At 36.4% G+C, this 12,141-nt stretch overlaps 1 protein-coding gene across 1 annotated transcript in view; it reads right to left on the bottom strand.

The window, feature by feature from the left end:
* The window catches only part of LOC121876157 (leucine-rich repeat serine/threonine-protein kinase 1-like), a 227,373-nt gene that overhangs the window by 104,503 nt on the left and 110,729 nt on the right, over nt 1-12,141 (bottom strand). The window contains exons 23-25 of the mRNA XM_042381100.1: nt 9,767-9,845; nt 5,020-5,244; nt 4,718-4,840 (exon numbers count right to left, since the gene is read on the bottom strand). Of these exons, the coding sequence (XP_042237034.1) occupies nt 4,718-4,840; nt 5,020-5,244; nt 9,767-9,845 (427 nt within the window). The remainder of the gene's footprint in view (nt 1-4,717; nt 4,841-5,019; nt 5,245-9,766; nt 9,846-12,141) is intronic.

The following is a 12,141-nucleotide window of genomic DNA, read 5'->3' as shown; positions in this document are numbered from 1 at the left end:
TCATAGATTTTGCATTAGACATACAAATTTTAGATGTAAAGTTTATTCTGAGTAAATATGTTATCTTTTGTGAAAAATATATGACATTTATATTCAAAATATTCCTGGTCTTACAAGGAATCCAGCAATGTCAATTATATTATCCTAACTTTAGTTTGAGGAATTATTTATTACTATACCTGGTTTTCCCCCCAAAATTTCTCAGAGGGAAGAGCCAGCGAGTGTAGTGTGAGAGGGGGAGGGAGTCGAGTCCATTATTTGAATGGACATTAACTTGGCGACTGTATTTCTCTATTTCTCTTAAGTATTAATTGTGTGCATGTACCATCATAAAATTAAGATGTTATTTTTACTACAACATAGTTATGCGTCTTCAAAAAGTGGAGTTTGGGGGTCGGGCTGGTTTCTATTGGAATTAATCCCATATGTTCTGTTGCTCACTTAACGCGGATTTCACTTAACACGGGACCCTCTGGGTTCTATTGACTGCGTTAAGTGGGGTACAACTGTATATATATATATATATATATATATATATATATATATATATATATATATATATATATATATATATATATATATATATATATATATATATATATATATATATATATATATATATATATATATATATATATATATATATACGTACATATACAATCTTACTCTTAAATCACTACTGTAATGTGATACAGGTGATTAATTTTATCTTTTGTGCAAAATATATGCCATTTCTATTCAAATTATTCACTGTCTTGCAAGGATTCCAGCAATGCAAATTATATTCTCCTAACTTTAGTCTGAGATATTATATGAGATAAACACTGTAAGCCTACAGGAAAGCCCCAAACCTTTTTCTGAGGTGCAGGGGTAGGGAGGGAGGGACAGAAAAGGGGGGGGGGAGGTGAGTTGTACTTTGACAGTTAGTGCGTCTGATGAAGTATTAATTTTTTTGGTGTTTTTCTTTTTGCTCGTAAAATTCCATAGATATGACCGGGGAGAATATAATTTACATTGCTGGAATTCTTATAAGATAGTGATTAATTTGAATACAAACAAGCTATAATTTGCATTAGACATACAAATTTTAGATCTAATTTAAGAATTTTATTAGAGAGCAAAAATTGTATCTTTTGTGCAAAATATATGACGTTTATATTCAAATTATTCGCTGTCTTGCAAGGATTTCAGCAATGCAAATTATAGTCTCCTAACTTTAGTCTGAGATACTGTATTATATAAGATAAAAACCTGGCTGGGCAGATGAGGGGGAGGGAGGGCGGGGGAACAGGAGGTGACGTGATGTGATACGTTTGACACTTAGACCCCGGTATTTTTGTTTATTTAAGTCCTTTATATTGAGTTATTGGTTTTTGCTTATAAAAATTAATAGAAGTGACCGGGGAGAATATAATTTACATTTCTGGAATTCTTATAATATAGTGATTAATTTGAATATAAACAAGCTATAATTTGCACCAGACATAACAATTTTAGTACCTTTATCATTTTGTACATGTACACTCCAGGTTTGCACTAAGGTCATTTATTTGTTTTATGTTTCTTTTAGTATGGTGTGTGCATGTAAATGAATGAAAATAAATCAAGAAATTTATGTAAATCTACCAAAAAATATAGTTGAAAAACTTTACATTATAAAATGTACTAAACTAATGTACAGTACAGTACTCAAATTTTTATCTCTTGTGCAAAATATATGACATTTATATTCAAATTATTCGCTGTCTTGCAAGGATTCCAGCAATGCAAATTATATTCTCCTAACTTTAGACTGTGATATTATATGAGATAAAAATTTAAAGCCTACTACTGTACAGTTTCACCACCAAATAACCCTTGCTGGGAGGAGGGGAGGGCGGCAGGGGTGACAGTGACATGTTTGACAGTTGGCGCGGAGGTATGAAGTATTTAATTGTCTATTTATGTCCTTTAGATTGAGTTTTTGTTTTTTACTTATAAAATTCATAGAAGTGACCAGGTAGAATATAATTTACATTGCTGGAATTCCTATAAGATAGTGATTAATTTGAATATAAACATGCCATAGTTTGCACTAGACAAAAATTTTAGTAATCATTTTGTACATTATTCTGATTACATGTACAGTTCAGCTTTGCCCTTAGGACAGTGTGTGCATGTAAATGAATTTCAATAAATGAAGTTACATATATCGAGCCAAAAATAATAGTTGAAAAACTTTATGTAGACGAGCTTGGATGGCTAAATTTTAGAATGACCAATAATTTTGATACTGTATAAAAAAAATACACAAATATTAAAGAGCACAATTTTCTTGATATTTACTCCATTGGAAACAAATGTAAACATAGAAAAGATTACTGAATTGGCCGAGTACCTCCTCAGCTTATCAGCTGATGTTCAAAACAACAATACAAAGCCTTTTTGCAACATTACTCTCCCACGTTTACGGCCCCGTGATGGCCCACCCTCGAGTTCACTCGCCTCACTTTCCCTCACAACAGGTGCTGGGTCATCCACATACGACACACTTTGTGATAGAGAAAATTTGTCGAAACTTGCTGTGCTGATAACTCGCTTTTGGGCGTGGTGGCACTTGTGCCCTTAGTACTGCAGTGGGCTCAATTGTACATTTTAAGGCCCTCAGACATAAGGCACTTAAGGCTAGAAATTCAGACACTCAACCCTAGGCTGTACATTCCTCAGTTTAGCTGCAGTACACTTTAACTTTTACAGCGTGGATAGGCATCCATAGATGTTATGTTATACTAAGTGGTAAGTTTACTCCTCTTAGAACTCGGAGGGTGGTGGCTGAGCAATGTATTAGGCCTATCAAATAGACAGTAATACTTATATGAATTTGGGTTACATACATTATGGTTATATAATTACATCACCCATGGTAACTAGCCTATGAGCCATGAGTAATCATCAACTGGACAAATGACACTAATTTTCCAATGAGCGCTCTCACCTTGACTGCAGAGTCATCAATTAAGTAGCCAGCTTCTACCCAGTCTGTCTCCCATCTCTCACCCACATAAGACGTGTGTTCAACGAAGCTCGTTACACATACGCTCTGTCCCTTATTAATGCTCACAGCTCATAGCATTAATTACGGTGATATCCTAGTTATTGTGCAATAGTTAATTTCTTAATAAATGGAGAAAAGACCATTTGGGTTTGAAAACTTAACCCATAAACATTTATGAATGTTACTTACAATGCACATTTAAAACTGACTCTACATACTCTTCATCAGTGATTACAACAGGTAAACCGAAGGTAACATGATGATGGCATGTAATTGCGTAACCGAATCGCCATCCAGTAGCACTCAGAGTGGGTGAGGCTGATCTGTGAACTATGTTATGTATTCAACTCGTAATTTTTGGGAGATATACATATTTTTTTTTTCATTTTCTTTTACTCTGTTACAAGGATACTCAATCATTCAGACAGCATGTGCAAACAAAATAAAAAAACAAAAATTATCTTAAGGTCAAAAACATAAAAGGGAATAAACAGTTCTTTTGCGATCAGTGGTTAGCCGACAGAGCAGGGGAGGGGAGCGAGGAGCGGCATGGGGGATCTCTTAGCTGTTCTGTGTCACGTGTCCCGGAAAATGATTGTGAAATGGCAACGCAGTCTTTTTCTTTCCTTTATTACTATTATTTTTATTTATTCCTCACATTTAATGGTACAATAAATTTTATTATTATATACAAAGAATAGCTTCCACATGCAAACCATCCTCTGGGCGATGTGACAGTTCAACTGCTTAGTTCTGGAAATCCCCGAGGACGGGCAGAACCTCCCGCGTGGGTCACATGTGTTCAATCATTCCAAAATTGTGTCATCTTATCTTGGAATATTGCATCTTGGAATATTGCGAGTTATTGCACATTACTTTTTCAAAGTCGGGGGAATACAGGAAAAGCATTTGGCTAGCGACCACTGTAAAACTGATCTTTAGCCATTGTTATTTTTTTTACATCATAAAACTGACCGAGCAAACAGTATATTGATCCATTGTATAATGGTCAATGCATGTAAAACAAAATATTGCATTGCCATTTGGTAATTGTGTCACTACACATGGGACATCAGACAGAGACCAGCTGAGAACCCTCACTCCACTTTCCCCACCCCTGCTGTGTGTGATAACTCCTGCACAGATAAGAAATATTTATTCCCTTTATGTTTTTGACCTTATAATAATTTTTTTACCACATTAAGTATGAAATATTGTGTTTGCATGTAACAGAGTAATAGAAAATGAAGAAAAATAAATGTCTCTGAAATCACAAGTTGCAAAATAACTACTCTGAGTGCTAACTCTGGCTTTTCAGGGTCTGAGGAACATAATCGATTTTCCCCCAGAAGTTATTAATATCGGTATACGATCGATCATCTTACGGAATGGCTTTTGAGGTCCCTAACCCCATAATATAATGGATTTACAAACAAATGGGGTAGGTGTAGGAAAACTAATGGAAGTTATAAATTGAAAAAGAAGAATGTACTCAGAAAAAAGACTAAACATGTAAAAAAAAAATACAGCATAATAATATTAAAATCTTGGACTATAATGTATTGTACTAAGAAGATGCAAAACTAAATTAATATTTATGTACTGTATGTCAAATTCATCCCCTATTACAACTACAGTATATAGATTGATGTTGTTGAGTCTACACCTTCTGTTGTCACTAACCATTGCGAGCAAAGGGGTTGATTTCTCTTATAGTGACAACATGGGCCAACATGTCACACAGCCACTGAGGATCAAGGAAGTACAAGTCCTTCAGAGTTGCATCTTCATAATGAAGCATAACACCTGTAGGAAGGACAAAATAATAATTTTTTTTTAATGTCAAGATCATATTAGGAATAAAATATGAAACATTTTAGGTTCTAAAGTTACATCAAATGGTCTTTTTTAATACAGTATGATCAATCATCAGCCATCTTGTTGAAAAGTTAGTACCGTAAGTAGTAAGTGTAAAGCATACATACCATTCTCATGGAGAAAAGTTGTGCCCTGGTTGAGCTCAGCTACATCCCTGAATGGACGGTGACCTCTACTGGACATCTCCTGAGTAACAAGGGCTTGATATTTGTCTGCAGGCAATACTGGGTCCCGGCCTTGAACCCGTCGTTCCAAGGCCAGAACACTGACTACATCTTCAAGAGCAAGGTAAGAGGCCGGAATGCGTTGCTCAAGTAACCGTTCTTTGCTCCCTGAAGGTGTACAAGAGAAATGTTTTTACAGAATAAGCTAGGTTGGCTGAGAGTGCACTAATTCTTAATTAATGCACTACAGTAAAATCTTGATAAATCAGACTTCAATATATCGGAATTCGTTTTTTCTTTTTTACTGAGATGCTCTGGTCACCAGAACAAAAAAAATCCATGTTTTAAAAATAGGGAAGATTAATACAAAAAAATCTTATGAAATGAACAAGTTACTAAATACCATACAGTGGTCTAATCAGATTTACTAAAGGCCTACTGAGAACTATGACACTTGACTATGTAGGCAGGCTGGGTCCTGATCAGGCATTGCTGCATTTGTCAGGTTTATTTATTGATTCAGTATTATATTCTCATATGATTGGCCTCTTAAAGTTTATGGTTCATCATGATTAATATAATATCTTCAATAACAGAGAAAAATACAATACTGTGTGTAATTTGTAATATAACTTGAAAGCAAAAGAATAAGCTGTATCAGAAGTTTATTTACTCAAGATGCGTTCACGTGACAGGACCAGTTTACAACGGGGGTCACTATAACACATTGCATAGTATTTGATTTGAACATACCTTCCTCACAATGTTATTTACTACCTTTGAGTGATATATGATGGCTCAATTTGGCTACTTGTACATTTTGACAAATGATTACTGAATAAACCAGGGTATAAGCAGATGCATAATAGTGTACTGTATACTACAATATTACTTATTAAGTGATGATAAAATTTAATACACTACAATAGTATTTATTAAATGGTGACAAATACACGCAATAGCATTTATTAAATGATGATAAATACACAACTGTACTATACTAATTTAAGACAGACATTGTGGTAAGACAATCAGCTGTTTGCTCTTTGTCGACAATGACTCATGGTGTTCAGTGAAGGATTTTTTTTCAGGAAAGCTGATTCTTTTAGGATAATATTTTATCAACCTGACACCAAATGATACAAAAATTATATGAGAATTGTGGTGGAATTGCATAAAGTGCGAAAGGAATCTTGGGGGAGGGAGTACCCACCTGTGCTACCCCCCCCCCTCCTCTGCCAATGCTCCCCAAATAAACACTGGTCTTCCACATACAATACACTCCTACACTTATTTGTTCTTATTTTTATCTTTATAGTACTGTACAGTATACAGTTTTCTCTTTATTCATAAGACACATTTTGTGGTTACTTACCTATAACACTTTACAGTAAACAACAATCATCTCGGTGACTACCAAACTTATACTGTATGTCTGATTTTTAACCCAGAAAGTTGTTTCTTATTTTTTTTTTATTGTTGGTGTAATATTCTATTAATAACCTACAGTAGTTATACACTTATAGACCTTAGTTGTTGAAGTGCAGTAATAACATCAAAACAACTGATTTTCCTTTAACAGTTCAGATAGGCAGTGTTATCTACCCCCCTCCCACCCCCTCCATATACAGTAATATCTCCATTAGCCAGAATCCCTCAAATCCGGAAATCTCCGATAGCAGGAATTGAAATTTGCTCGGAAAATCATTCCTAATGCCGGAATTTTCCAAAAATTTCCGGCATTAGGAACAAATTTTCCAAGGTTGAAAATCAAGAAAATTTTCTGAAAATGTCTTGAGGGGGTTACATTTTTACTTGTGTACAAAAAAATGTATACGTACTGTATTTCCTTCATGTGTTTGCCCTTACGACAATTATTTCTTTTACCTGTAGTATTGTGTGTGTGTGTGTGTGTGTATACACACACACACACACACAAAACACATACAAATAAATAATAATTGGAAAATCCTCTCACAAATAATCAGAAACAAATTTATTTAAAATGTGACAGTCTACCCTCAAGTCTGTACTCTATTAATAAGGTACTGTAATAGAAAACGGACTTGAGGGTAGACTGCCACATTTTAAATAAATTTGTTTCAGATTATTTGTGCGAGTATTCCATACAGAGTATGGAAAAGGCTTTCAACCACAAGTTGATAGTCACAAGCTCTCATCCGATCTCACAGCAAGTTCACCTTGAGTGGTTATATCAAGACAGGATATGAAAATGCTGCATGAGGAGGCAGACGTCACAATGTCACAGTAAGTTATGATTGAGGCAGCAAAAGAGGATTAAAATGCCTATATGTATAGTCAAATGGCATTGATGTGTTTATCCTGTTGCTTCACTACTATGCTGAAAGGAATATGCAAAGCACACTCCTTGTGGAGGGAAGTAGTTCCAAAAGAACAACCATTAATATCAGAATTAATTCAGAGTAATACAAAGATGTAATGCCATCACTTCTTGGTGCTCACAAACTTTCAGGATGTAATATTTTTGCCCAAATGTGGGGTAATGGGAAAAGTACAGTCCTTAAAGCTTTGCATGCACAACATTAAATTAATCAAACTTGGTGACCCAAAGGCAAATATGGTTGATGTTGGAGCACAAGCTCCAAAATTTGCTGCAGGATGCTATGGAATCAAAACCAGTGAGACAGATGACATGTCAGCAGTGAGGTATCAAGTATATTAAAATGAATGAATGAAGACAAAGTAATTAATTTACTCTTCGACTTATAGCATTCCCATCATCAGCTGCTGTGTTTGCTGAAAATGTCAAGAGAGCCCACAATCAAGTGTGCATGAGGGTGGATGTCTACCACTGCATTGTGGTCACACATCTTCAGTGAAAGGCTATGGGAGAAACTCAAGACAGTAAACTGGATTGAGCTCCTTGAAGCAGATAATGGACAAACACATAACCTGGCAACCCCTGCAGTCAAATGCTCTGGGCAATGACAGAATAGGTGGAAGAGGTGACCAACACAAGATCCCTACAGGTACTCCAGCCAATGAGGGCAATGTAAGATGGACAGGCTACAAAGGCAAAACCCAACAAACTGGGCTATTAGCAGTCCATTGCAACTCTCCCTCTCCCCAGTTGTTGCAACTACCTACACCACTGGATTAGGAAAAGGGAGAGCCAAGATGTGGTTGTATCCAGTGCTCCTGCCTCACCAATATAACAACTCACACGCAGCCATCATCCATCTCATCACATTTTCCATTATCTTCAGAGCCCCTAAACCCCCAAAAGTCCTATGGTGACAGTCAAGTGGCAATAGGGACAGGCAGAGAACACTGCCAAGAGTCCCTAGCCACAACTCCGCAATCCAGTCCATCTGATGGCTGAACAACCCTTTCAGGAGCCACTCTGCTCACCCCACATGTGGAGAGGCTACAAAATGTGCCCTAAACAAAGTCTGCCTAAAATCCACCTGACGAGGGAACTGCACCCAGTAAAGTCATCCTAATACGGTCAAAATCTTCACAATGGATCAAAACAAATTCAAACGATGCAACTTCTTATGGTTGCTGCATGGAATGTCAGGACCCTTCTGGATGCTGGCACAAGTCAGCATCCTGAAAGAAGAACCGCCCTTATGGCAAAAGAGCTGTCCACATAAAAAATTGACATTGCAGCCATTACTAGGTCCTGGCTCCCAGAAGAGGGTCAAGTCACAGAACAGGGCTATACCTTCTTCTGGAAGGGTAAGCCTTCTAAGGGGGAAAATTGCTTTTCTGGAGTTGATTTTGCCATTTGTCAATTCATTTTGCAAAGGCTAACTGAAATGTTTGTTGGAGTCAATGCGTGCCTCATGACGCTCCGAGTCCCACTGAATGACTCGCGTTAAGCCTCCTTCATTGGTGCATAAGCCCCAACACTGGATGCAGAGCAGGACATCAAGTAGACCTTCTGTGCTGACCATAATAATGCCTGAGTTAGCAGAGATGCTGACTTATCACAGGAAACCATAGGAAGAAATGGAGTAGGAAATGGCCTACTCCTCCTCAGCAAGTGCGCTGAACACAGCCGCACTATCATCAACACCTTGTTTCGGCAGCCCAACCAGTTCAATGGTTCTTGGATACACCCACGATCCAAACAATGGCATCTCATTGACTAGATCATTGTCAGAGAAAGAGATCATCGAGTTGCCTAATCACCAGAGCCATGCGTGATTCAGACCATCGTGACAAAGATTAACAGGTTGTCAGCAATTGGAGATATTTTTGGGGCATGAGGGTTCAATTGCATGGTGTATTACACAGCTGAGACAGAACAAACTTCTGCCAAATATATGAGAGCTCCTGGCAACACCAGATGCTTGGTGAGTGCAGCTGTACCAAGAGCCAGTCCCATGCTGCCAAGAGCATATGAGTGACTGAGGAAAAATGAACTTTTTTCCATAAATGGTAAAACCCCAAGCAGCTAAAAAACATTCATACATCACTGTGTATAGAAACCCAGAGAATTTTAAGTCTAGGTTAAAAATTACAGTAGGTTCAATGTTTTTCAGTAGCTTGGCTCAAAAATCCCCCACCCTCTAGGATTTTTCCCAGAAAGGCCTTCCCCCAATTAGTCCATATTAGAGAGAGTTTACTGTAGTATTATTATTACTATTATTATTATTATTATTATTAATATTTACACAATGTAAATTATAGTTGTAATTACCAGGAGTTTTGAGACTGAAGACTGTGTCATATATCAAGTTGCTTAGCAATTTGATGTTGTGTCTCGTCTTGCAGCTCACCTGAAAAAAAAAATATACAGTATATAATTTGGCGATGTCATAGCAAATTTGTAAGCATATATACAGTCGATCAAGAAACTACAGTATCTTTACAAAAATTTTCTAAAACAATATGACACAATGGACGAAGAATTTTGACAACCCTCCCGAAACAACAGGAGTAATAGTGTTCCTTCTGAAATTCATCAATCCCCCCAGTAAAGATAGGTTTTTTAGCAACTGTACCTCAATCAAGCACCAATATTATAATATATTTTAAATGCTGTCATTTAACATACCTGGTACCGTATCTATTTTTCATTTATTGCTATCAAATGTCTCGTCATACTGAATATCAATGTGAATATTTTACCATTCATTCGTTGTATGCATCAACACAATGTAAACTTTTTGCGCTCGTCATTTGACAAAATTTTTGTTCTGACTGCGGCAGTCGTATGTGCAGAAGGTTGTTACGGACTGAGGCAGGTCATAAGTGCGGGTGGTCGTAGGTCGAGTAGGTTGTAAGTCGGGGAGGAGCTGTATTTGCAAATGAATGTAATATCTGTGTTACCGCCACGCACAACTGTGCGTGCCGGCCACATGTTAAGTGAAGAGACTGTTTACAACTCAGAATAGCTTCCTAAGCAAGATGGAGCTGGTAGCAGCTGTGTGACTGCCTGAGGGATAGTCTATCGCCTTCTACTGTAGAGGCAACATCTTGATTCTCGTCAGCCAACATCTTCCTGCAGGGCATTATATTTGTTCTCGTTGGTCTAACCCTTGACCCGAAAACGTGAGTGTGATTGTGAATTGTTGAATCCTCTGAGAACTCTAAATAACTTTAATAAGTGTATTTATGTACTGTATATTGATCATATTCAACTGATGTATCAGCAGTTGTTACACGTGAGTTATATTTAACAGGTTATGTACTGTATATTGATCATATTATTCAATCTGTGTGTCCTGATGTATCAGCAGTTGTTACATGTGAGTTATATTTAACAGGTTAGGAACTGTACTGTATATTGATTGTATTATTCAATCTGTATGTCCTGATGTATCAACAGTTGTTACATGAGTTATATTTAACAGGTTATGTACTGTACTGTATATTGATCATATTATTCAATCTGTATGTCCTGATGTATCAACAGTTGTTACATGTGAGTTATATTTAACAGGTTATGTACTGTATATTGATTGTATTATTCAATCTGTATGTCCTGATGTATCAACAGTTGTTACATGTGAGTTATATTTAACAGGTTAGGAACTGTACTGTATATTGATTGTATTATTCAATCTGTATGTCCTGATGTATCAACAGTTGTTACATGAGTTATATTTAACAGGTTATGTACTGTACTGTATATTGATCATATTATTCAATCTGTATGTCCTGATGTATCAACAGTTGTTACATGTGAGTTATATTTAACAGGTTATGTACTGTATATTGATTGTATTATTCAATCTGTATGTCCTGATGTATCAACAGTTGTTACATGTGAGTTATATTTAACAGGTTATGTACTGTATATTGATTGTATTATTCAATCTGTATGTCCTGGTGTATCGGCAATTGTTATATGTGAGTTATATTTAACAGGTTATGTACTGTACTGTATATTGATCATATTATTCAAACTGTGTGTCTTGATGTATCAGCAGTTGTTATATGTGAAATGAATTCAACAGGTTTTGACCGAATTATACTCATCGTGTCAACGACGAGGGTCTTAGTGTCCTGCACAACCACAATTGCTCCTATGAGTGATTACAATCCTATCATAGTGTTTCATATTTCGTTTGAAGCAATTTCATTGTAACCTCAATTCACAAAAACATAGTAATGTTATATTCGTATTTGGCAACCCATCCCCTGGGGCTGAAATAGTATCTTAGGTGCATAAATCAGTGGGGTTACACATGACGTTATTGGTTTTGCATATGGTATCACAATTCATCCTATTTCATTACATTACATTACATAGAGAATAGTTTGTATACTGCAGATATCATGGTGATTATCAAGTGCAAGAAGAAAGAAAGAAAGGTGTAACTCACAATGATAATTATTTGAAGTACTGTCCATTTATAGTCAAACATTGACTATCTGTACGCTTGATATCTGGCTGCAATTAATGTCCTCTAGTTTTCAGCAAAGAACTACATGCCTAGTTTTCAGCATCCAAGAACTACCTGCCTAAGTACAGTACAGTATGTACTACTTGAGCAAATTCTGGGAAAATTAGCATGATACCCTTCAGTATTCCTGTCAATAAAACTTTCACCCAATTTCTCATGGCTG

The sequence above is a fragment of the Homarus americanus genome, unplaced genomic scaffold (assembly GCF_018991925.1).
Source record: "Homarus americanus isolate GMGI-L3 unplaced genomic scaffold, GMGI_Hamer_2.0 scaffold33468, whole genome shotgun sequence".
NCBI lineage: Eukaryota > Metazoa > Arthropoda > Malacostraca > Decapoda > Nephropidae > Homarus > Homarus americanus.
The sequence above is the reverse complement of the archived record's forward strand: the minus strand, read 5'-3'. Positions and strand labels throughout refer to the sequence as shown.